Source organism: Symsagittifera roscoffensis, chromosome 6 (genome assembly GCF_963678635.1).
Source record: "Symsagittifera roscoffensis chromosome 6, txSymRosc1.1, whole genome shotgun sequence".
Classification (NCBI taxonomy): Eukaryota; Metazoa; Xenacoelomorpha; order Acoela; family Convolutidae; genus Symsagittifera; species Symsagittifera roscoffensis.
The window spans coordinates 40,104,116-40,132,068 of NC_087067.1; the positions used below are offsets into that span (position 1 = coordinate 40,104,116).

At 31.4% G+C, this 27,953-nt stretch overlaps 1 protein-coding gene across 1 annotated transcript in view; it reads right to left on the reverse strand.

Moving 5' to 3' along the window:
* LOC134848122 (tubulin beta-4B chain-like) overlaps positions 1–26,058 on the reverse strand; it is a 27,819-nt gene extending 1,761 nt beyond the window's left edge. The window contains exon 1 of the mRNA XM_063865470.1: positions 26,002–26,058. Within this exon, the coding sequence (XP_063721540.1) occupies positions 26,002–26,058 (57 nt within the window). The remainder of the gene's footprint in view (positions 1–26,001) is intronic.
* Between the last annotated feature and the right edge of the window lie 1,895 nt (positions 26,059–27,953).

Consider the following 27,953-nt stretch of genomic DNA (forward strand, 5'->3'; position numbering starts at 1 on the left):
GAGCATGTCGAAGTTCTTTACTTTCTGCAGCAGTTTAAATTTTGTTTTTGCAAACTAAAACTCAAAGCTGGAAAACGAAAATGTGAACTGAGAAAAACGAATTTGAAAAATCTCTTTTCATCAAAAAAGTGACAATTCATTGAAATGGGTCTCCACTTTGCATGAGCAACTTTTTCTCGTTAAAAATTTTTTCTTATTAGATCAATTTTTTTCTATTTCAGAATTTTATTTGGTACATACTATCATATGGATCACAGTTGAGATATATAATTAGAACAAAAACTTCAATAGTACCACTTTATAAAAAATAAAAATAATTATGCACTTGTAGGAGCATTCAGTTTTTGATGCAAAGACTTGTTTTTCAAGATTTTCTTTTTTTCTTGTTCTCTTCAATTTTGAAATTCTTCTTCAATCGCTTCATCGTGCAAAGAAAATTGGCAAACTGAAAACATATCTTATATCGAAACATTGAGCGATTAGTTATTGGAATATTTAAAACAACTTGAAACGGGTCTTTGAATATTGATGGTGCGAAAATGAAGAAATGAAAAAAAGCACCATATTCTTACCACGATTAGTCGTTCTTTAATTCAAAACTGATTAATTTAAGGAATTTTTGACCACAAAAATCAAAATAGATTAAAAATGCGCGTTGTACGTACTCCTTTTTAAGCATATTGGTGCGTTGTAAATTGGACTTGAGATGAGCAAGTTTTTTCTATCATCACCTTGTTGTTGTGAGTTACTTTTTTTAAACATAACGTTTGAGACAAATTGAAGGGGTCAGAATGAAAAATATTGTGACAACAACAAAATGAGCTGTGTGAAACAACCAGCAATGTAATTTCTCCCCTCTCCCCATCAAAGCGTGAGCGGTAAACTAAAACGTTAAAAATTGACTGGAGGAGAGTAGTTTTTCTTGTTTTAAAAAATTTTTACACAAAACTTCTCTCCTACAATCAATTTTTACCGTTTTAATTTACCGCTGCCGCTTTGATGGGGAGAAATTACATTGCTGGTTGTTTCACACAGCTCATTTTTGTTGTTGTCACAATATTTTTCATTCTGACCCCTTCAAATTTCTCAAACGTTATGTCTAAAAAAAATAACGCACAACAATGTGCTGATAGAAAACATGCTCTTCTCAAGTCCATTTACAAAGCACCAATATGCTTGAAAAGGAGTAATTACATTGCGAATTTTTTAACCTAACTTGATTTATAGTCTAAAAATTCTAAACCTAAATAAATTTGAAATGAAGACCGACTAACGGTGGTGAGAATATGGTGCTTTTTTTACTCTTCTTTTTCCAACCACCAATAATGAAAAAACCGTTTTAACTGTTGTTTAAAATACTTTTATAACTAAACGCTTCAGGCTACGATATAGGATATTTTGCTCAATTTGTCGAATTTCTTCGCATTATGAAGCGATTGAATCAGTTTTTCAAAATTGGAAAAGGAACATCGAAATTTGAGGGCGAGAATTGAAAGACATTTTTGAAAAACCAGTTTTTACAACAGAAAATTGATGCTCCTATAAGGTGGATCACCACATCGCATAATCCTTTTTTTAATGAAGAATTAGTTTTCAAGGTTTTGTTCTAATTATATTCCTCAACTGTGATCCATATGATAATGTGTACCAATTGAAATTCTGAAATAGAAAAATCAATCTACATATAAAAATTCTCTAATGAAAAAAAGATGCTCATGCAAAGCTGGGACCCATTTGGAAGATGTATCAATTTTTTGATGAAGAGACGTTAAGCAAAGAAGTTTTGCAATTCACAATCGAATCTTCTACAACAGAATTTCAGTTTGGAAAAACATTTGAACTACTTCATAAGCTAAAGAATTTTGTCATGTTCAACGAACTAAAAAACTTACACAATATTTTTTCCAGCTAACTTACAAGAAAAATTTCTGCATTTATTTTTTTAACGTTTGAAACAACTAAACTAAAAAAAAACAGAACTTTTAAAAATCTCGCTGGGAGGGAGAGGAGTGGGAAAAAGCCATGAAATATCAACCATGAACAAAATCTCAAAAAAAACACATTGAGCTTGAAACTAGTTTGCTGCTTTTCAAAAAGTTATAGCGCAGTATGATTTATTCAACCTCAGTGTAGACAGCGAACTGTTTTTATCCCGACTGAATTCACGCAGTCAATTCGGCCTTTTTTCTTTTTCTGTTTTTTTTTCCATTTCAAGTGATAAGTTTTGTGTAAAAACTTTTAAAAACAAAAACAATTACTCTCCTCCAGTCAATTTTTAACGTTTTAATTTACCGCTGACGCTTTGATGGGGAGAAAATACATTGCTGGTTATTTCATACAGCTCATTTTTGTTGTTGTCACAGTGGTTTTCATTCTGACCACTTCATATTGTCTCAAACATTATGTTTTAAAAAAATTAAGCATAACAAGGTGTTGATAGAAAAAACTTGCTCTTCTCAAGCCCATTTACAACGCACCAATATGCTTAAAAAACGAGCAAGTACATTCAGCATCTTTTAACCTAATTAGGTTTTTGTGGTCAAAAAAACCGAAATTCAATCAATTTTGAAACAAAGAACGACTAATTGTGGTGAGAAAATGATTAATTTTTCTACTTTTCTTTTTCCTACCACCATTGTTGAAAAAACCGTTTTAACAGATGTTTTAAATAATTTTTAACCAAACGCTTCATGCTACGATATAAAGTATTTTGCTCCACTTGACAATTTTCTTCGCATTATGAAGCGATTAAAGCACTTTTTCAAAACTGAAAGAGAACAACAAAAATTGGAAAAATTTTTCAAAAAAAAACAAGTCATTGCATCAAAAATTTAACACTCCTATAAAGTGGACCCACGTCGCATAATCAATTTTGTTTTTTAATAAAAAAGTTATTTTTCAAGGTTTTGTTCTAACTATATCCCTCAACTGTGATCCATATGATAATGTGTACCCAATGAAATTCTGAAATAGAAAAACAATCTATATATAAGAATTCTCTAATGAAAAAAGATGATCATGCAAAGCGGGGACCCATTTGGAAGATGTATCAAGTTTTTGATGAAGAAACGTTATACAAAGTAGTTTTGCAGTTCAGAATCCCATCTTCTAACTTAGAATTTGAGTTTGGAAAAAAAAACATTTGAACTACTTCATAAGCTAAAGACCTTGACAAGTTCAACGCACTAAAAAATGTAGATAAAAAATTTTTGAAGCTAACTTACAACAAAATGTTCTGCGTTTATTTTTTTAAACGTCTGAAACAACTAAAAAAACGTAACTTGGAAAACTCTCGCTGGGAAGGAGTGGGGTGGTAAAAAGCCACGAAGAGTCAACCATGAAAAAAATCTCAAAAACAGCACACTTTGAGCTTGAAACTACTTAGCTGCGATGATAATAGTAATATCGCAGTATGTGTTGTTTTTGTTTAATCTGAGCGTAGACGGCGAACTGTTTTTGTCCCGATTGAGTTCTTGCAATGAATTCTGGCTTTTTTCTGTTTTTTTTTTCACTTAAATGATACGTTTTGTGTAAAAATTTTTTAAAACAAAAAGAATTGCTCTCTTTCAGTCAATTTTTAACATTTTAATTTACCGCTGACGCTTTGGCGGCGCGAAATTACATTGCTGGTTATTTCACATTTCTCATTTTTGTTGTTGTCACAAAAGTTTTCATTCTGACCACTTCATATTGTCTCAAACGCTATTTTTGAAAAAAATTGCTCAAAACTTTTACATAAAACGTATCACTTTAAATGAAAAAAAAAGTAACAAAAAAAAGCCAGAATTGATTGCAAGAACTCAATCTGCACAAAAACAGTTCGCCGTCTACGCTTAGAATAAACAAAAACAAAACATACTGCGATATTACTATTATCATCGCAGCTAACTAGTTTTAAGCTCAAAGTGTGCTGTTTTTGAGATTTTGTACATGGTTGATTACTCGTGGCTTTTTACCACTCCTCTCCTTCCCAGCACTTGTTTTCAAAGTTGCGTTTTTTTGGTTGTTTCAAACGTTACAAAAACTAAACGCAGAATACTTTGATGTAAGTTAGCTTGAGAAATCATTTTCTAAAACTCTTATTTAGCTGAACACGTCAAAGTTCTTTACTTAATGCAGCAGTTTAAATTTTGTTTATGCAAACTAAAACTCAAAGCTGGAAAACGAAGTTGTGAACTGAGAAAAACGAATTTGTAAAAATCTCTTTTCATCAAAAAAGTGACAATTCTTTGAAATGGGTCTCCACTTTGCATGAGCAACTTATTCTCGTTAAAAATTTTTTATTCTCAGAACAATTTTTCTATTTCAGAATTTTATTTGGTACACACTATCATATGGATAACAATTGAGGGATATAATTAGAACAAAAACTTCAAGAGTAACCTCTTTATAAAAAAAAATGATTATGCGACGTGGGGATCCACCTTGTAGGAGCATTCAGTTTTTGATGCAAAGACTTGTTTTCCAAGTTTTTCCTTTTTTTCTTGTTCTCTTCAATTTTGAGAAACTTCTTCAATCGCTTCATCATGCAAAGAAAATTGGCGAACTGAAAACGTGTTTTATATCGATACTTTGAGCGTTTAGTTATTAGAATATTTAAAACAACTTGAAACGGAACTTTGAATATTGATGGTGGGAAAATGAAGAGTTGAAAAAAGCACCATATTCTTGCCACGATTAGTCGTTCTTTAATTCAAATCTGATTAAATTAAAGAATTTTTGACCACAAAAATCAAAATAGATTAAAAATTCGCGATGTACGTACTCCTTTTCAAGCATATTGGTGCGTTGTAAATTGGACTTGAGAAGAGCAAGTTTTTTCTATCATCACCTTGTTGTTGTGAGTTACTTTTTTTAAATATAACATTTGAGACAAGTTGAAGGGGTCAGAAAGAAAAGTATTGTGACAACAACAAAAATGAGCTGTGTGAAACAACCAGCAATGTAATTTCTCCCGATCAAAGCGTCAGCGGTAAACTAAAACGTTAAAAATTGACTGAAGGAGAGTAATTTTTCTTGTTTTTAAAAGATTTTACACAAAACTTCTCTCCTCCAGTCAATTTTTACCGTTTTAATTTACCGCTGAAGCTTTGATGGGGAGAAAATACATTGCTGGTTGTTTCACACAGCTCATTTTTGTTGTTGTCACAATATTTTTCATTCTGACCCCTTCAAATTTCTCAAACGTTATGTTTAAAAACAAAAACGCACAAATAATTGTTGATAGAAAAAACATGCTCTTCTCAAGTCCATTTAAAACGCACCAATATGCTTGAAAAGGAATAAGTACCTTGCGCATTTTTTAACCTAATTTGATTTTATAGTCTAAAAATTCTAAACTTAATTAATTTTGAAATGAAGACCGACTAATGGTGGTGAGAATATGGTGCTTTTTTACTCTTCTTTTTCCAACCACCAATAATGAAAAAACCGTTTTAACTGTTGTTTTAAATACTTTTATAACTAAACGCTTCTTGCTACGATATAGGATATTTTTGCTCAGCTTGTCAAATTTCTTCATTATGTCAAATTTCTTGTCAAATTTCTACTCAAAATACTTCTGCATTATGAAGCGATTGAATCAGTTTTTCAAAATTGGAAAGGGACATCGAAATTTGAGGGCGAGAATTGAAAGACATTTTTGAAAAACCAGTTTTTACAACAGAAATTTGATGCTCCTATAAGGTGGATCACCACGTCGCATAATCCTCTTTTTAATAAAGAATTAGTTTTCAAGGTTTTTTCTAATTATATCCCTCAACTGTGATCCATATGATAATGTGTACCAAATGAAATTCTGAAATAGAAAAGTCAATCTATATATAAAAATTCTCTAATGAAAAAAAGATGCTCATGCAAAACTGGGACTCATTTGGAAAATGTATAAATTTTTTGATGAAGAGACATTAAACAAAGAAGTTTTGCAGTTCACAATCGCATCTTCTACAACAAAATTTCAGTTTGGAAAAACATTTGAACTACTTCATAAGCTAAAGAAATTTGACATGTTCAACGAGCTAAAAAACCTAGACAATATTTTTTCCAGTTAACTTACAACAAAAATTTCCGCGTTTATTTTTTTAACGTTTGAAACAACTAAACTAAAAAAACAGACCTTTTAAAACTCTCGCTGGGAGGGAGAGGAGTGGGAAAAAGCCAAGAAGTATCAACCATGAACAAAATCTCAAAAAAAAACAGCACACTTTGAGCTTGAAACTAGTAGTTTGCTGCTTTTTTAAAAGTTTTAGCGCAGTATGATTTATTCAACCTCAGCGTAGACAGCGAACTATTTTTATCCCGACTGAATTCACGCAGTTAATTCGGGCTTTTTTCTATTTCTGTTTGTTTTTTGTTTTTCATTTTAAGTGATAATTTTTGTGTAAAAATTTTTAAAAATGAGAAAAATTATTCTCCTCCAGTCATTTTTAACGTTTTAATTTACTACTGACGCTTTGATGGGGGAGATATTACTTTGCTGGTTATTTCGCACAGCTCATTTTTGTTGTTGTCACATTAGAATTCCTTCTGACCACTTCATTTTGTCTCAAACGTTATGTTCAAAAAAAATAACGCACAACAAGGTGTTGATAGGAAAAACTTGCTCTTCTCAAGTCCATTTACAACTCACCAATATACTTGAAAAACGAGCAAGTACATTAAGCATTTTTTAACCTTATTTGACTTTTGTAGTCGAAAAAATCTGAATTCCATCGATTTTGAAACAAAGAACGACTAATTGTGGTGAGAAACTGATTGTTTTTTCTACTTTTCTTTTTTTTCCCACCACCATTGTTGAAAAAACCGTTTTAACAGATGTTTTAAATAGTTTTTTTTAACCAAACGCTTCATGCTACGAAATAAAGTATTGTGCTCAACTTGCCAAATTTCTTCGCATTATGAAGCGATTAAAGCAGTTTTACAAAACTGAAAGAGAACAACAAAAATTGGAAAAAAATTTTCAAAAAAAAACTTTTCATTGCATCAAAAATTTAACGCTCCTATAAAGTGGACCCACGTCGCATAATCAATTTTGTTTTTTAATAAAAAAGTTACTTTTCAATGTTTTGTTCTAACTATATCAATCAACTGTGATCCATTTGATAATGTGTACCCACTGAATATCTGAATTACAAAAATCAATCTATATATAAGAATTCTCTAATGAAAAAAAGATGCTCATGCAAAGCGAGGACCCATTTGGAAGACGTATCAATTTTTTGATGAAGAGACAATATACAAAGTAGTTTTGCAGTTCAGAAACCCATCTTCAAACTTAGAATTTGAGTTTGGAAAAAAAACATTTGAACTACTTCATAAGCTAAAGACCTTGACAAGTTCAACGTACTAAAATAATGTAGATAAAAAGTTTTTGAAGCTATTTTACAACAACGTGTTCTGCGTTTTTTTTAAACGTCTGAAACAACTTAAAAAATGTAACTTGGAAAACTCTCGCTGGGACGGAGAGGAGTGGTAAAGAGCCACGAAGAATCAACCATGAACAAAATCTCAAAAACAGCAAACTGCACACTTTGAGCTTGGAACTAGTTTGTTGCGTTTTTAATAGTATAGCGAGTATGTTTTATTCAACTTCATAGTAGACAGTGAAGTATTTTCATCCCGGTTGAATTCACGCAATCAATTCGGGATTTTTTCTATTTCTGTTTTTTTTTTTTCATTTAAAGTGAATTTTTGTGTAAAAAAACTTTTAAAAATAAGAAAAAATACTCTCTTCCACTCAACTTTTAACGTTTTAATTTACCACTGACGCTTCGATGGGGAGAAAATACATTGCTGGTTTTTCCACATAGAGCTCATTTTTGTTGTTGTCACAATAATTTTCATTCTGACCACTTCACATTGTCTCAAACGCTATGTTCAAACAAAGTTGCGCACAACAAGGTGTTGATAGGAAAACTTGCTATTTTCAAGTCTATTTACAACGCACAAACATAGTTGAAAAGGAGCAATTACCTCGCGTATTTTAAATCTAATTTAATTTTTGTGGTCAAACCATCGTAAATTCAATCGAGTTTGAAATAAAGAATGACTAATTGTGGTGAGAAATTGTTGATTTGTCTACTCTTCTTCTTCCCAAGACCATTGTTGAAAATAATTTTGCAGCAGTTGTCTTAAATATTTTTATAACTAAACGCTTTCTGCTACGATATAAAATATGTTGCTGAAATGGCCAAACTTCTTCGCATAATGAAGCGGTAAAAGCAGTTTTTCAAAATTGAAATGGAACATCAAATTTTAAGGGCGAGAATTGAAGGCATTTTTGACAAACGAGATAATACAAGAGAGTTTTGAAGCTCCTATAAGGTGAATTGCCACATCGCATAACCTTTTTTTTGTAAAAGTAATTTTTCAAAGTTTTGTTCTAACTATATCCTTCATTTGTGATTCATATAATATTGTGTACCAAATGAAGTTCTGAAGTTAAAAATTTTTTATAAAAAAAATAAAAAATTTTAACGACAAAAAAATGCTCATGCAAAGTGGAGACCCATCTTAATGAATTGTCACTTTTTTGATGAAAAGAGATTTTACAAATTCATTTTTCTCAGTTCACATTTTCATTTTCCAGCTTTGAGTTTTAGTTTGCAAAAACAAAATTTAAACTGCTGCATAAGGTAAAGAACTTCGACATGTTCTGCGAACTAAGAGTTTTAGAAAATGATTTCTCGAGCTAACTTACATCAAAGTTTTCTGCCTTTAGTTTTTGTAACGTTTGAAACAACTAACAAAACGGAACTTTGAAAACTGCTGCTGGGAAGGAGGGGAGTGGTAAAAAGCCACGAGGAGTCAACCATGAACAAAATCTGAAAAACAGCACATTTTGAGCTTGAAACTGTTAGCTGCGATGATAATAGTAATATCGCAGTATTTTTTGTTTTTGTTTAATCTAAGCATAGACGGCGAACTGTTTATGTCCCGATTGAGTTCTTGCAATCAATTCTGGCTTTTTTCTGTTTCTTTTTTTTATTATTTAAATGTTACGTTTTGTGTAAAAATTTTTAAAAACAAAAAAAATTGACCTCTTTCAGTCAATTTTTAACATTTTAATTTACCGCTGACGCTTTGATGGCGAGAAATTACATTGCTGGTTATTTAACATATCTCATTTTTGTTGCTGTCACAACAGTTTTCATTCTAGCCACTTCATATTGCCTCAAACGCTATGTTTGAAAAAAATTGCTCAAAACAAGGTGTTGATAGGAAAAACTTACTCTTTCAAGTTCATTTACACCGCACCAATATGTTTGAAAAAGAGTACGTACATCGCGCATTCTTAATCTATTTTGATTTTTGTGGTCAAAATTTCCTTAAATTAATGAATTTTGAATTAAGAACGATTAATCGTGGTAAGAACATGGTGCTTTTTTCCACTCTTCATTTTCCCACCATCAATATTCAAAGTTCCGTTTCAAGTTGTTTTAAATATTCTAAAAACTAAACGCTCAATGTTACGATATAAGACATGTTGATCAGTTTGCCAATTTTCTTTGTATGATGAAGCGATTCAAGAAATTTTTCAAAAATTGAAAGAACAAGAAAAAATGGAAAAAACTTGAAAAACAAGTCTTTGCATCAAAAATTGAATGCTTCTACAAGGTGGATCCCCACGTCGCATAATCATTTTTATTTTTTAGAAAGATGTATTTTTGAAGTTTTTGTTCTTATTATATCCCTCAACTGTGATCCATATGATAGTATGTACCAAATAAAATTCTGAAATAGAAAAATTGTTCTAAGAATAAAAAACTTTTAACGAGAAAAAGATTCTCATTCAAAGTGGAGAGCCATTTCAAAGTATTGTCACTTTTTTGATGAAAAGAGACTTTACAAATTCATTTTTCTCAGTTCACATTTTCATTTTCCAGCTTTTAGTTTTAGTTTGCAAATACAAAAAATAAACTGCTGCATAAGGTAAAGAACTTCGACATGTTCTGCGAACTAAGAGTTTTAGAAAATGATTTCTCGAGCTAACTTACATCAAAGTTTTCTGCGTTTAGTTTTTGTAACGTTTGAAACAAAAAAAAATTGGAACTTTGAAAACTGCTGCTGGGAAAGAGAGGAGTGGTACAAAATCTAAAAAAAACAGCACATTTTGAGCTTGAAACTGTTAGCTGCGATGATAATAGTAATAAGGTTTTGTTTTCGTTTAATCTGAGCGTAGACGGCGAACTGTTTTTGTCCCGATTGAGTTCTTGCAATGAATTCTGGCTTTTTTCTGTTTCTTTGTTTTTTCATTTAAATGATTCGTTTTGTGTAAAATTTTTTTTAAACAAAAAGAATTGCTCTCTTTCAGTCAATTTTTAACATTTTAATTTACCGCTGACGCTTTGATGGCGCGAAATTACATTGCTGGTTATTTCACATATCTCATTTTTGTTGTCATAATTTTCATTCTGACCAGTTCATATTGCCTCAAACGCTTTGTTCGAAAAAAATTGCTCAAAACAAGGTGTTGATAGGAAAAACTTACTCTTTCAAGTCCATTTACACCGCACCAATATGCTTGAAAAGGAGTACGTACATCGCGCATTTTTAATCTATTTTGATTTTTGTGCTCAAAAATTCCTTAAAATAATCAGTTTTGAATTAAAGAACGACTAATCGTGGTAAGAATATGGTGCTTTGTTCAACTCTTCATTTTCCCACCATCAATATTCAAAGTTCCGTTTCAAGTTGTTTTAAATATTCTAATAACTAAGCGCTCAATGTTACTATATGAGACATTTTTTTCAGTTGCCAATTTTCTTTGCATGATAAAGCGATTGAAAAAGTTTTTCACAATTAAAGAGAACAAGAAAAATTTTTTAAAATTTGAAAAACAAGTCTTCGCATCAAAAATTGAATGCTCCTACAAGGTGGATCCCCACGTCGCATAATCTTTTTTTTTATATATAAAGAGGTACTTTTGAAATTTTTGTTCTAATTATATCCCTCAACTGTGATCCATATGATAGTATGTACCAATTAAAATTCTGAAATAGAAAAACTGTTCTAAAAATAAAAACTTTTAATGAAATAAAATGTGCTCATGCAAAGCGGGGACCCTTTACAAGATGTATCATTTTTTTGATGAAGAGACTTTAATCAAAGTAGTTTTGCAGTTCACAATCGCATCTTCTACATTAGAACTTAAGTTTGGAAAAACATTTGAACTACTTCATAAACTGAAGAAAATTGACATGTTCAACGAACTAAGAAACTTGGTTAATAATTTTTCCAGCTAACTTACCAGAAAGTTTTCTACGTGTACTTTTTTTAAGGATTGAAACAATTAAACTAAAAAAATGAACTTCGAAAACTCTCGCTGGGAGGGAGAGGAGTGAGAAAGCCAAGAAGTATCAACCATAAACAAAATCTCAAAAACAGCACACTTTGAGCTTGAAACTAGTTAGCTGCGATGATAAGAGTAATATCGCAGTATGTTTTGTTTTTGTACAATCTAAGCGTAGACGGCAAATTGTTTTTATCCCGATTGATTTCACGCAATCAAATCGGTTTTTTTTTCTATTTCTGTTTTTTTATTATTTAAGTTGAAAAGTTTTGTGCGAAAACTTTTAAAAATCAGAAGAATTACTCTCCTCCAGTCAGTTTTTAACGTTTGAATTTACCGCTGACTCTTTAATGGGGAGAAAATACATTGCTGGTTGTTTCATACAGCTCATTTTTTTTGTTGTTACAATATTTTTCAATCTGACTTCATATTGCCTCAAACGCTTTGTTCGAAAAAAATTGCTCAAAACAAGGTGTTGATAGGAAAAACTTACTCTTTCAAGTCCATTTTTACCGCACCAATATGCTCGAAAAAGAGTACGTACATCGCGCATTTTTAATCTATTTTGATTTTTGTGGTCAAAAATTCCTTAAATTAATCAGTTTTGAATTAAAGAACGACTAATCGTGGTAAGAATATGGTGCTTTTTTCATTTCTTCATTTTCGCACCATCAATATTCAAAGTTCCGTTTCAAGTTGTTTTAAATATTTTTAAATAAGCGATTGAAGCAGTTTTTCAAAATTGAAAAGGAACATCAAAATATGTGGGCGAGAATCGAAAGACATTTTTCAAAAACCAGTTTTTACAACAGAAATTTGACGCTCCTATAAGGTGCATCACCACGTCGCGTAATCTTTTTTTAATTAAGATTTAGTTTTCAAGGTTTTGTTCTAATTATGTCCCTCAACTGTGATCCATATGATAATGTGTACCAAATGAAACTCTGAAATAGAAAAATCAATCTATATATAAAAATTCTCTAAAGAAAAAAGATGCTCAAGCAAGTGGGGACCCATTTGGAAGATGGTTCAATTTTTTGATGAAGAGACGTTACACAAAGAAGTTTTGCAGTTCACAACCGCATCTTTTATTAGAATTTCAGTTTGGAAAAACATTTGAACTACTTCATAAGCTAAAGAAGTTTGACATGTTCAACGAATTAAAAAACGTAGACAATAATTTTTCCAGCTAACTTACAAGAAAATTTTCTGCGTTCATTTTTTTAACGTTTGAAACAACTAAACTAAGAAAACAGAACTTTGAAAACTCTCACTGGGAGGGAGAGGAGTGAGAAAGCCAAGAAGTATCAACCAGGAACAAAATCTCAAAAAAAAACAGCACATTTTGAGCTTGAAACTAGTTTGCTGCTTTTTAAAAAGTATTAGCGCAGCATGATTTATTCAACCTCAGCGTAGACAGCGAAGTGTTTTTATCCTGACTAAATTGACACCGTCAATTCGGGATGTTTTCTATTTCTGTTTTTTTTTAAAAACAAGAAAAATTATTCTCCTCCAGTAATTTTTGAATGTTTTGGTTCCGCTAACAATTTGATGGGGAGAAAAAACATTTGCTGGTTATTTCAAAATTGGAAAGGAACATCAAAATTTGAGGGCCAGAGTTGAAAAATTTTTTTGAAAAGCCATTTTTTACAACAGAAATTGGGTTCTAATTATATCCTTCAACTGTGATTCATATGATAGTATGTACCAAATAACATTCTGAAATATAAAAATTGTTCTAAGAATAAAATGTTTTTTAACGAGAAAAAGATGCCCATGCAAAGAGGAGACCCATTTCAAAGAATTGTCACTTTTTTGATAAAAAAAAGATTTTTACAAATTCGTTTTTCTCGGTTCATATCTTCATTTTCCAGCTTTGAGTTTTAGTTTGCAAAAACAAAGCTTAAACTGCTGCATAAGGAAAAGAACTTCGAGATGTTCAGCGAACTAAAATTTTTAGAAAATGATTTCTCAAGCTAACTTACATCAAAGTATTCCACCAGTAATTTTTTAATGTTTTAATTTACCGCTGACGCTTTGATGGAGAGAAAACACATTGCTGGTTGTTTCACACAGCTCATTTTGTTGTTGTCACAATATTTTTCATTCTGACCCCTTCAATTTGTCTCACACGTTATGTTTAAAAAAATAACGCACAACAAGGTGTTGATAGAAAAAACTTACTCTTTCAAGTCCATTTACACCGCACCAATATACTTGAAAAGGAGTACGTAAATCGCGCTTTTTTGATCTATTTTGATTTTTGTGGTCAAAAAAATCACCAGTTTTTACAACAGAAATTTGACGCTCCTATAAGGTGCATCACCACGTCGCGTAATCTTTTTTTAATTAAGATTTAGTTTTCAAGGTTTTGTTCTAATTATGTCCCTCAACTGTGATCCATATGATAATGTGTACCAAATGAAACTCTGAAATAGAAAAATCAATCTATGTATAAAAATTCTCTAAAGAAAAAAGATGCTCAAGCAAGTGGGGACCCATTTGGATGATGGTTCAATTTTTTGATGAAGAGACGTTACACAAAGAAGTTTTGCAGTTCACAACCGCATCTTTTATTAGAATTTCAGTTTGGAAAAACATTTGAACTACTTCATAAGCTAAAGAAGTTTGACATGTTCAACGAATTAAAAAACGTAGACAATAATTTTTCCAGCTAACTTACAAGAAAATTTTCTGCGTTCATTTTTTTAACGTTTGAAACAACTAAACTAAGAAAACAGAACTTTGAAAACTCTCACTGGGAGGGAGAGGAGTGAGAAAGCCAAGAAGTATCAACCAGGAACAAAATCTCAAAAAAAAACAGCACATTTTGAGCTTGAAACTAGTTTGCTGCTTTTTTAAAAGTATTAGCGCAGCATGATTTATTCAACCTCAGCGTAGACAGCGAAGTGTTTTTATCCTGACTAAATTGACACCGTCAATTCGGGATGTTTTCTATTTCTGTTTTTTTTTTAAAACAAGAAAAATTATTCTCCTCCAGTAATTTTTGAATGTTTTGGTTCCGCTAACAATTTGATGGGGAGAAAAAACATTGCTGGTTATTTCATACAGCTTATTTTTGTTGTTGTCACAAAAGCACACATTTTGACCACTTCATATTGTCTCAAACTTTATGTTTAAAAACAATTAGGCACAACAAGGTGTTGATAGGGAAAACTTGCTCTTCCTAAGCCCATTTATAACGCACCAATATGCTTGAAAAAAGAGCAAGTACATTGCGCATCTTTTAACCTAATTTGGTTTTTGTGGTAAAAAAAAACTAAGCTCAATCAATTTTGAAATAAAGACCGACTAATCGTGGTAAGAATATGGTGCTTTTTCTTACTCTTCTCTTTCCAACCACCAATAATGAAAAAACCGTTTTAACTGTTGTTTTAAATACTTTATAACAAAACGCTTCATGCTAAGATATAAGATATTTTGCTCAATTTGCCAAATTTCTTCGCATTGTGACACGATTGAAGCAGTTTTTCAAAATTGGAAAGGAACATCAAAATTTGAGGGCCAGAGTTGAAAAACTTTTTTGAAAAGCCATTTTTTACAACAGAAATTGGGTTCTAATTATATCCTTCAACTGTGATTCATATGATAGTATGTACCAAATAACATTCTGAAATATAAAAATTGTTCTAAGAATAAAATGTTTTTAACGAGAAAAAGATGCTCATGCAAAGAGGAGACCCATTTCAAAGAATTGTCACTTTTTTGATAAAAAAAGATTTTTACAAATTCGTTTTTCTCGGTTCATATCTTCATTTTCCAGCTTTGAGTTTTAGTTTGCAAAAACAAAGCTTAAACTGCTGCATAAGGAAAAGAACTTCGAGATGTTCAGCGAACTAAAATTTTTAGAAAATGATTTCTCAAGCTAACTTACATCAAAGTATTCCTCCAGTAATTTTTTAATGTTTTAATTTACCGCTGACGCTTTGATGGAGAGAAAACACATTGCTGGTTGTTTCACACAGCTCATTTTGTTGTTGTCACAATATTTTTCATTCTGACCCCTTCAATTTGTCTCACACGTTATGTTTAAAAAAATAACGCACAACAAGGTGTTGATAGAAAAAACTTACTCTTTCAAGTCCAATTACACCGCACCAATACACTTGAAAAGGAGTACGTAAATCGCGCTTTTTTGATCTATTTTGATTTTTGTGGTCAAGAATTTCTTTAAGTAATGAGTTTTGAATTAAAGAACGATTAATCTTGGTAAGAACATGGTGCTTTTTCCCACCATCAATAATCAAAGTTCCGTTTCAAGTTGTTTTAAATATTCTAATAACTAAACGCTCAATGTTACTATATGAGACATGTTTTTCAGTTTGCCAATTTTTTTTGCATGATGAAGCGATTGAACAAGTTTTTCAAAATTAAATAGAACAAAAAACTTTTTTTTAAGTTTGAAAAACAAGTCTTTGCATCAAAATTGAATGCTCCTACAAGATGGATCCCCACGTCGCATAATCATTTTTATTTTTTATAAAGAAGTATTTTTTATGTTTTTGTTCTAATTATATCCCTCAATTGTGATCCATATGATTGTATATACCATATAAAAATCTGAAGTAGAAAAATTGTGCTAAGAACAAAAAATTTTAACGAAATAAAATGTGCTCATGCAAAGCGGGGACCCATTCATAAGATGTATCATTTTTTTGATAAAGAGACCTTAAACAAAGTAGTTTTGCAGCTCACAATCCAATCTTCTTACTTAGAACTTCAGTTTGGAAAAAACGTTTGAACTATTTCATAAAGTAAATAAATTTGATATATTCAACGAACTAAAAACTGTAGAAAATAGGTTTTCAAGCTAAGTTACAACAAGCTATTCTACATTTATTTTTTTAGCGTTTGAAACAACTAAAAAAAAAGATCTTTGAAAACTGGTGATGGGATGGAGAGGAGCGGTAAAAAGCCACGAAGAATCAACCATGAACAAAATCTCAAAAACAGCACACTTTGAGCTTGACACTAGTTAGCTGCGATGATAAGAGTAATATCGCAGTATGTTTTGTTTTTGTACAATCTAAGCAAAGACGGCAAACTGTTTTTATCCCGATTGAATTCACGCATTCAAATCGGTTTTTTTTTCTGTTTTTTTTTTCATTCAAGTTGAAAAGTTTTGTGTGGAAACTCTTAAAAATCAGAAGAATTACTCTCCTCCAGTCAGTTTTTAACGTTTGAAATTACTGAAATTACCGCTGACTCTTTAATGGGGAGAAAATACATTGCTGGTTGTTTCACACAGCTCATTTTTGTTGTTGTCACAATATTTTTCATTCTGACCAATTCATATTGTCTCAAACGTTATGTTTAAAAAAAAACGCACAACAAGGTGTTGATAGAAAAAACTTGCTCTTCTCAAGCCAATTTACAATGCACCAATATGCTTGAAAAGGAGTAAGTACATTGCGCATTTTTAAACCTATTTTGATTTTGTAGTCTAAAAATTTTAAACAATTTTGAAATAAAGACCGACTAATCGTGGTAAGAATATGGTGCTTTTTTCCACTCTTCTTTTTCTAACCACCAATAATGAAAAAACCAATTTAACAGTTATTTTAAATACTTTTCTAACTGAACGCTTCATGCTACGATATAAGATATTTTGCTCAACTTGTCAAATTTCTTCGCGCTATGAAGCGATTGAAGCAGTTTTTCAAAATTGGAAAGGAACATCGAAAATTGCGGGCAAGAATTGAAAGACACTTTTGAAAAACCAGTTTTTACAACAGAAATTTGACGCTCCTATAAGGTGGATCACCACGTCGGATAATCTTTTTTTAATAAAAAATTAGTTTTCAAGGTTTTGTTCTAATTATATTTCTCAACTGTGATCCATATAATAATGTGTACCAAATGAAATTCTTAAATAGAAAAATCAATCTATATATAAAAACTCTCTAAAGAAAAAAAGATGTTCATGCAAAGCGGGGACCCATTTGGAAGATGTATCAATTTTTTGATGAAGAGACATTACACAAAGAAGTTTTGCAGTTCACAATCGCATCTTCTACATTAGAACTTCAGTTTGGAAAAACATTTGAACTACTTCATAAGCTAAAGAACTAAAAAAACGTAGTTAATAATTTTTCCAGCTAACTTACCAGAAAAATTTTTGCGTGTATTTTTTTTTAACATTTGAAACAACTAAGCAAAAAACAAGAACTTCGAAAACTCTGGCTGGTAGGGAGAGGAATGAGAAAGCCAAGAAATATCAACCATGAGCAAAATCTCAAAAAAAACAACACATTTTGAGCATGAAACTAGTTTGCTGCTTTTTAAAACGTAATAACGCAGTATAATTTATTCAACCTCAGCGTAGACAGCGAACTGTTTTTATCCCGACTAAATTGCCGCACTCAATTTGGGCTGTTTTCAATTTCTATTTTTTTTTTTTCATTTTAAGTGATAAGTTTTGTGAAAAAATTTTTAAAAACAAGAAAAATTACTCTCCTCCAGTAATTTTTCAATGTTTTAATTTACCGCTGACGCTTCAATGGGGAGAAAATACATTGCTGGTTGTTTCACACAGCTCATTTTTGTTGTTGTCACAATATTTTTCATTCTGACCCCTTCATATTGTCTCAAACGTTATGTTTAAAAAAAAAAACGCACAACAAGGTGTTGATAGGAAAAACTTGCTCTTCTCTAGCCCATTTACAACGCACCAGTATGCTTGAAAAGGAGAAAGTACATTGCGCATTTTTTAACCTGTTTTGATTTTGTAGTCTAAAAATTTTAAACTTATTCAATTTTGAAATAAAGACCGACTAATCGTGGTAAGAATATGGTGCTTTTTTCCACTCTTCTTTTTCTAACCACCAAAAATGAAAAAACTAATTTAACAGTTAATTTAAATACTTTTCTAACTGAACGCTTCATGCTACGATATCAGATATTTTGCTCAACTTGTCAAATTTCTCCGCGCTATGATGCGATTGAAGCAGTTTTTCAAAATTGGAAAGGAACATCGAAATTTGAGGCCAAGAATAGAAAGACATTTTTTAAAAACCAGTTTTTACAACAGAAATTTCACGCTCCAGAAGGTGGATCACCACGTCGGATAATCTTTTTTTAATAAAAAATTAGTTTTCAAGGCTTTGTTCTAATTGTATCCCTCAACTGTGATCCATATGATAAAGTGTACCAAATAAAACTCTGAAACAAAAATTATTCAAAAATATAAAAAGTTCTCTAAAGAAAAAAAATATGCTCATGCAAAGCAGGGACCCATTTGGAAGATGTATCAATTTTTTGATGAAGAGACGTTAAGCAAAGAAGTTTTGCAGTTCACAATCGCATCTTCTAACTTAGAATTTCAAATTGGAAAAAAAACATTTGAACTATTTCAAAAGCTAAAGAATTTTGACAAGTTCAACGAACTAAAAATTGTAGAGAATAATTTTTCAAGCTAAATTACAACAAAGTATTCTGCGTTCAATTTTTTCATCCTTTGAAACAAAAAAAAACGGAATTTCGAAAACTGGTGCTGGGAAGGAGAGGAGTGGTAAAAAAAAACACGAAGGATCAACCATGAACAAAATCTCAAAAACAGCACACTTTGAGCTTGAAACTAGTTAGCTGCGATGATAATAGTAATATCGCAGTATGTTTTTTTTTCAATCTAAGCGTAGACGGCGAACTGTTTTTATCCCGATTGAATTCTTGCAATGAAGTCTGGCTTTTTTCTGTTTCTTTGTTTTTTCATTTAAATGATACGTTTTGTGTAAAAATTTTGAGCAATTTTTTTTAAATGTACCAAATAAAACTCTGAAACAAAAATTATTCAAAAATATAAAAAGTTCTCTAAAGAAAAAAATATGCTCATGCAAAACAGGGATCCATTTGGAAGATGTATCAATTTTTTGATGAAGAGACGTTACACAAAGAAGTTTTGCAGTTCACAATCGCATCTTCTACATTAGAATTTCAGTTGGGAAAAACATTTGAACTACTTCATAAGCTAAAGAAGTTTGACATGTTCAACGAATTAAAAAACGTAGACAAAAATTTTTCCAGCTAACTTACAAGAAAATTTTCTGCGTTCATTTTTTTAACGTTTGAAACAACTAAACTAAGAAAACAGAACTTTGAAAACTCTCACTGGGAGGGAGAGGAGTGAGAAAGCCATGAAATATCAACCATGAACAAAATCTCAAAAAAAAAACACCTTGAGCTTGAAACTAGTTTGCTGCTTTTCAAAAAGTTATAGCGCAGTATGATTTATTCAACCTCAGTGTAGACAGCGAACTGTTTTTATCCCGACTGAATTCACGCAGTCAATTCGGCCTTTTTTCTTTTTCTGTTTTTTTTTTCATTTCAAGTGATAAGTTTTGTGTAAAAACTTTTAAAAACAAAAAAAAATATTCTCCTCCAGTCAATTTTTAACGTTTTAATTTACCGCTGACGCTTTGATGGGGAGAAAATACATTGCTGGTTATTTCACACAGCTCATTTTTGTTGTTGTCACAGTGGTTTTCATTCTGACCACTTCATATTGTCTCAAACATTGTTTTAAAAAAATTACGCACAACAAGGTGTTGATAGAAAAAACTTGCTCTTCTCAAGCCCATTTACAACGCACCAATATGCTTGAAAAATGAGCAAGTACATAGCGCATTTTTCAACCTAATTTTGTTTTTTTTTCGATCGATTTTGAAACAAAAAACGACTAATTGTGGTGAGAAATTGATGATTTTTTCTACTCTTCTTTTTCCCACCACCATTGTTGAAAATATTTGTTCAGCAGTTGTTTCAAATATTTTTATAACTAAACGCTTCATGCTACGATATAAGATATGTTGCTCAAATTGCCAAATTTCTTCGCATAATGAAGCAGTTTTTCAAAATTGAAAGGGAACATCAATTTTTGAGGATGAGAGTTGAAAGATTTTTTTAATGAAAAACCAGTTAATACAACAGAACTTTGAAGCTCCTGTAAGGTGGATTGCCACGTCGCATAATCTTTTTTGTTTAAAGTCGTTTTTCAAGGTTTTGTTCTAACTATATCCTTCAACTAAGATTCAAATAATAATGTGTACCAAATGAAAATGTGAAATAAAAACCTTTTTATAACAATGAAAAATTTCTCACGAGAAAAAGATGCTGATGCAAAAAGGAGACCAAATAAAGAACGACTAATCGTGGTGAGAATATGGTGCTTTTTTCTACTCTTCTTTTTCCCGCCACTATTGTTGAAAACTTCATTTTAACAGTTGTTTTACATATTTTTTAACTAAACTCTCCATGGTACGATATAAAATTTGGTTCTCAATTGGCCAAATTTCTTCGCACTATGAAGCGATTAAAGTAGTTTTTCAAAATTGAAAGGGAACATCAAAATTTGAGGATAAGAATTAGAACTTTTTTTGAAAACAAATTTTTACAACAGAAATTTGACGCTTCTATAAGGTGGATACCCACGTCGCATAATCTTTTTTGTTTTTTCGTAAAAAAACACTTTTCAAGGCTTTGCTCTAATTATATCTCTCAACTTTGATTCTTATTATATTGTGTACCAAATAAAATTCTGAAATAAAAAAATTTATTCTTAAAATGAAAACTCTTTAATGAGAAAAAGATGCTCATAAAAGCGGAGACTTTTTTCGAAGAATTAGCAGTTTTACAAAGTTGTTTTTTCAGTTCACAACCCCATCTTTCAAATTTGAGTTTAGATTGCAAAAACAAAGTTTTAACTACTTCATAAGAGAAAGAATTTTGACAATTCTAAGCGGAGCAAACTAGTTTCTAGCCTTAAAATTACTTTTTTTTGAACTTTGTTCTTGATTGATTCTTTGTGCCTATTCACCACTCTTCTTCTTCCCGAAACCACTTTTCGACTCTTTTTCCTTTTTTCCACCTGCAAATTTTATTTTGAAGTTACTGTTCACTTTGTCCGATTGTCATGAAAATAGACATGCAGACTAATTAAGTTTTCATATTTGGTTTTCATAATTAACCTTGTAAAACCACTCGTTAGACCATAACATTCATGTTTGAGTGAGGTGATGGGGGGAAGGAAAAAGAGCCCACTGTTCAAAACTCTGTTTTTATTGTTGTTTCAAAAGTTATTAAAACTTAGCCCACAATGTTACAATTTAAGAAATCTTAAACAAACCTCTTCAAAACTGATAGTTTTTTCAACATGCCAAAATTTTTTGAACTATGAAACTGTCGAGGAACTGTTTTAGAAATATGAAAAAAAGGATAGAATATGGATTTCTGATTTGAAAAAAAACTTTTAAGACATTTCTCTTCGTCAAAGTTTTGAGTTATTTTACCACCATTGTTGAAAATATTTGTTCAGCAGTTGTTTCAAATAATTTTATAACTAAACGCTTCATGCTACGATATAAGATATGTTGCTCAAATTGCCAAATTTCTTCGCATAATGAAGCAGTTTTTCAAAATTGAAAGGGAACATCAATTTTTGAGGATGAGAATTGAAAGATTTTTTTGAAAAACCAGTTAATACAACAGAACTTTGAAGCTCCTGTAAGGTGGATTGCCACGTCGCATAATCTTTTTTGTGTAAAGTCGTTTTTCAAGGTTTTGTTCTAACTATATCCTTCAACTAAGATTCATATAATAATGTGTACCAAATGAAAATGTGAAATATTTGGTTTTCATAATTAACCTTGTAAAACCACTCGTTAGACCATAACATTCATGTTTGAGTGAGGTGATGGGGGGAAGGAAAAAGAGCCCACTGTTCAAAACTCTGTTTTTATTGTTGTTTCAAAAGTTATTAAAACTTAGCCCACAATGTTACAATTTAAGAAATCTTAAACAAACCTCTTCAAAACTGATAGTTTTTTCAACATGCCAAAATTTTTTGAACTATGAAACTGTCGAGGAACTGTTTTAGAAATATGAAAAAAAGGATAGAATATGGATTTCTGATTTGAAAAAAACTTTTAAGACATTTCTCTTCGTCAAAATTTTGAGTCATTTTACCACCATTGTTGAAAAAATTTGTTCAGCAGTTGTTTCAAATATTTTTATAACTAAACGCTTCATGCTACGATATAAGATATGTTGCTCAAATTGCCAAATTTCTTCGCATAATGAAGCAGTTTTTCAAAATTGAAAGGGAACATCAATTTTTGAGGATGAGAATTGAAAGATTTTTTTGAAAAACCAGTTAATACAACAGAACTTTGAAGCTCCTGTAAGGTGGATTGCCACGTCGCATAATCTTTTTTGTTTAAAGTCGTTTTTCAAGGTTTTGTTCTAACTATATCCTTCAACTAAGATTCATATAATAATGTGTACCAAATGAAAATGTGAAATAAAAACCTTTTTATAACAATGAAAAATTTCTAACGAGAAAAAGATGTTGATGCAAAAAGGAGACCAAATAAAGAACGACTAATCGTGGTGAGAATATGGTGCTTTTTTCTACTCTTCTTTTTCCCGCCACTATTGTTGAAAACTTCATTTTAACAGTTGTTTTACATATTTTTAAACTAAACTCTCCATGGTACGATATAAAATTTGGTTCTCAATTGGCCAAATTTCTTCGCACTATGAAGCGATTAAAGTAGTTTTTCAAAATTGAAAGGGAACATCAAAATTTGAGGATAAGAATTAGAACTTTTTTTGAAAACAAATTTTTACAACAGAAATTTGACGCTTCTATAAGGTGGATACCCACGTCGCATAATCTTTTTTGTTTTTTCGTAAAAAAACACTTTTCAAGGCTTTGCTCAAACAGATTTCTACAATTCAAAGAAGGACATTTTTTGCTGTAATCTTGCGCTTAAGAAGGATGTTTTTCGCTGTAATCAATCTACATGGAGCAAACTAATTTCAAGCTCAATATCTGTTCCTTTCGAACAATTGCTCCTGATTAAATTTTTTCTGCTCTTTTTTAGTCCTCTACTCTCCACAGCCAATTATTCACTTTCTGTTTTTACAATTGTTTACAAATATTATTCAAACTAACGCGCAATTTTACAATGTAAATTTATTGTTCCGACTTTTTAAGCATTTGGATTTAAGCTGATTAGTTGGTTCAACATTCCAAATTTATTGCGTTTGAAACGGTTCAAGAAGTTTCTCAGAAGAAAAACTAAAAGCTTAAAAACGGGGTAGTTCAAAAAAAATTGTAAAAACATTTTTCTGCATCAAAGAAATGATGATCTTGCAAAGCGCCTGGAAAAACTAACAATTAAAACAACAAAAAAGCTAGAAATTAGGGTCGGTTAGTGTGGCAAAATGCGGAAAGAACACAAGAAAGTTGAACCACAATAGTTTGTTCAAAGAACATTGGTGATCAAAGCGAGAACCACTTTGACAACAAAAAAATTTACTGGGTGAAAAAAAAAAACGAGCGATGTACCTCTTATTCATTCACGCTTGAGCGGTTTATTATAACATTCAAAATTAATTTTAGTCGAGCAACTTTCTTTTTAATACTTTAGTGGACGCAAAAAATTCATTTTTACACAGTGAGTGAGTTTTTTATTTCATTTTTTTTCCATATTGTTCGACTAATTTTTGGACAAAAATCACTTTATCGCATTTGAGTTATAAAAAAATTTCTTCTTTTTAAAGTGCCAGTGATGCAAGTTCCTCTTTGCTAAAGTTGCAGAGCCATTACCTTAATAAGAATTGTTTAATTTTTTGCCCACTTGAAATAATTTATTTATCCCTATGATTAATGTTAGTTCATGCGACAGCTGTTTTTATTTAAGTTCACGTCTTTTCGACAAATGGTCACTTCGGCACATTAGTCTTTCACACTAAATAGCTGTCTTAGCAGAGAAATTAAACTGCTCTTTTCGAGTTTCCGCCCGATTGGTATTGCTAATTGGTTTTTGATAGCTTTTTTCACATCACGACTTTATGCAAACTGCTAAACTATAATGTCAAGAAAAGTAATAATTCAAGTTTTTCTGGGCTGTAATAGAAAAAACCAAACTGATGTTAACGCTTTACATTTTACTGATTATGAAATTTTAAGCCAGAAAATCATATAAAGCATCATAGAAATAGAAAGTTTGAAAAAAGGCAGATAATTGGTAATGAGAGAGATAATGTATAAAAAAAACCAAAAAGTTGAAATCTTTGTGAAGCAAATATGCCATAAGATCTAAAAACGCTCTCTTCCTTTAAATTTTTCCGAAAGGTGAAGCAACATTACCCAGCTCAGAAAAATAACCAAAAAAAAATTTCATGTAGTTCTTAAACAGGGGCACAACAGCGGTTCGCCGTGATGAGCTAGCTGTACAGCTTTTGTGTTGGTTTTTCCCCGGTGGATAAAAAAATGGTCTTAATTTTAAAATTCCATTTACAAAAGTCTAGCAAAATTAAGATTTTAGCTAATGTTTTCATTTAAGATTATATACGAATTTGTTTAGTTTCTCTCTCCTGAAGTTATATAATTGCAACAAGACTGCTCGTTTCAGGGCGAAGCCCTGAATGTTCCGACTGCCTTTTAAGGTGGAGCAGTAATAACATTGAAAAATTCAATGTAAAAAAAAAGAAATTTTTTTCTAAGTTTGAAATTTTTTCATGAAAATCATCCCCCCACACGCCATATGAAGTACAAAAGGATAGATTTCGCTCCTTGTAACAAATCAATTATGGCAAAAAAGCTTCTTTCAACCAATTTGGAACGATTTAAGACGGATTAACTCTCCGCTTACACGTTAATAGCGCGAAATATATCGCGAGTTAATTGTCCCAAATTGGCCAAAATGGCAATCTTTAAACCCTCATAACTTTACAAAAAATGATCACAGGTGAAATATTTTTTCAAATTTAAGTTTAGGGCAACAATACCTTTTGAATGATATTTAAAAAAATTCGTCAAAATGGCTAGTAAAAAAGTCGAAATTTGTCTGAAGAAAAAAAACCCACCCCGAGCACAAATATTCCGTTACTTTCGTATCGAAATTCGGAACAATAACATATTTCTTGTGCACATGAACAGATTTTCACAATAAATCTTTCATGCAAATTGTGGTATGATTTTATTTTAAAACCATTTTACATTGTTGTTTTCCATGGGTACGAAAACTATTAAAAACGCACATGAAACTGCAACTGTTTCATGGGCTCTTTTTTACATTACCCTTTTTTATGACTTTTTTTCAGTTTTCCAACCCCTTTTGAAAAATGAATTTGAAAGGGGGACTGGAAAAGAGCCCAGAAAATCAATATGGTCAACCTAAAAAAAGGTTGGAGAAAATTTTTTGAAAATTTCCCCATCGAGCACTTAACGTGTCTCACTGTATTGATAACAGTTGCTGCATTTAAAAACGGTCTAAATGTTTTCTTCAGAAAAATATAATTAACTGTCATGAAAAATGCTATTTTATTAAGGGCCACTTAAGACCATTTTTTTCAATGAGAAAAAGAATAATTAAAATTCGACTGCATTCAGCCCAACGACATTCATCTCATTATAGATAATTGATGTTGCGCCCCTACAACGTGGGACTTGAAGTACCAACTGTTCCTTTTAAGAAGGCAAACTGCTTAGCCAATTTGGCATTTTTGCTTGGCAAACACTCGCAAAATAACATAAGAAGTAGAAAATCGTTATAAAATGTTATACGAAACGCTGTAGAATCAAAAAATAAAAATGAAAAAATATATTTTTAGGTTCACGATCATGGCATGAACCTTTAGTCATGTTGAATTAAAACGGCAAAAATCAATAAGAATGAATATATCACCTTGGCTCCAATTTGGTTTCCGCACTGACCGGCTTGCACGTGAACAATTTCTCTCATCTTCTAATAGGCTGCGTGTAAATCGGATTTTCCAGAAAAAGTTCACTGGGCAAATTGAGACTAGATATAATCTGTTGCGTAAATTAGCTAAAAGTCAAGTAAAAACTGGTGACTTATTCTCTCAAGTGATTTTAGAAAGGCGGGAAAAATGTCTTCAGTCATTTTTTCTCAAAATGGAAGTCAAAATAATGAGTCAGCTTCAATATTGGCTCTCGAATTTGATTTTCATTTTGATGGTTGGCCTTGTTTAACAATGCACACGATTCTCTGACTCTATTCCACTTTCCCACCCCCTCGTAAAGTTACAAAAAAAAGTCGGAACAAAAAATCTGTTCAAAAAATGTTCACATGGAATTTTTGCAACCATTTCCTTCAGTAAAAGAAATCTTGTACAAAGTTGTTAACCTGTTCACGCTGGCTGACACGTTTTAAGGCAGTTTATAACATGAAAAATTATTTAAAACATTTTTTCATAAATTTAATTTCAGAAAAAGTCACAGGAGGAAATTTAATCAAATTATTTTGGGTCCATCGCATTATAGCCTGCCAGTCTAAAAACAAAAAATCTAGCTCCAGTTAAAGAATTTTACTATTATGAGGGATTTAACTGGCGGGGGCTATAATGGGAAAGACCCATTTCTTGACTTGTTTCCACTTTCCACAACATTTGATTTTCAATTTTGCTCGGTGAACGCAAACTAACTATTGCGAGCAATTGTGCTCTCCATACCGTACATCGTAAAATCACGCACTCCCCGCACTGGCAAAAATGGATGAGTATCGAGTTTAGTATGAAAAAAGTATACAGATTAAATTGAGATCAATTTAAGTTGTAAAAAATAAGTTCATCAAAAAGAAAAATAAAGTTTTGGTGGAAAAGAGCCCATTTTTTGGCTCTTATCCAGTTTTCCAGCCCCCTAGTAAAGTAGAAAAAAATGTTTTTTTTTCAAAAAATGTTCACACGGCTTTTTGAACGTTATAAATGCTGTTCAAAATTGTTCACCTGTTCACGGTGACATGTTTTAACGCAGTTTATGACATGAAAATTTAATTTTTAATAGAGTTTCATAAATTGAATTTCAGAAAACATCAAAGGAAGGAACTGGGCTCTTTTCCAGTTTCCCCCTTTCAAAATACCGAGTTTTATATTTGTTATACGTGTTATTACGGCTAAAAGCGTGATGTTACGCTATAAGGTATGAAGAACAAATCTGTTCACAGTTGTCGGTTTGTTCACCACGCCAATTTTCATTGCATTATGACAACGTTATCTAAGCTTTTCAAAATTGCATTTGAAAAGGGGGAACTGGAAAAGAGCCAGGAACTGGAAAAGAGCCATTTTTTTCATTTATTCATTTTTCGGCGTTATACCTTAACCTCATATTAATGAGATGCTAATTTTTTTCAAAGCTGTGTGCGATAAGAAAGATGTGCTTGAAACTGAGCCTATAATGCTTATCTTTTGTGCATTTCAAAGATGGAGAAAAATTGCACGGTTTTTCCCATTATTGCCCCCGCCCCAACCTTTCCCATTATACCGCCCCCCCCCCCCCCGAACATTCCAATTATAGACACACTATCCGTACTGATTTATACTACTATATATACTGAAATTTATTTTAATGGAAACATTTCAATTATGATATTTAGTTGATTTATATCGATGACTTCTTTTTCATGAACTGAATATTGATTGAGTATCAAATCAAGCTGCCTCGCCTGATGAAATTTCTCGTGGCTCCGATACTTTTACCTAAAATAGTAGACATCACAAAACATAAATGAGAAAAAAATTGACTATTCCAAGAGTATGATATTGTTCCACAGGAAAAGACTTGTGCTAATGGTCATTCCATGCATCTGTGCATCTCAGATGTTCAAAATGCAAATGAGAC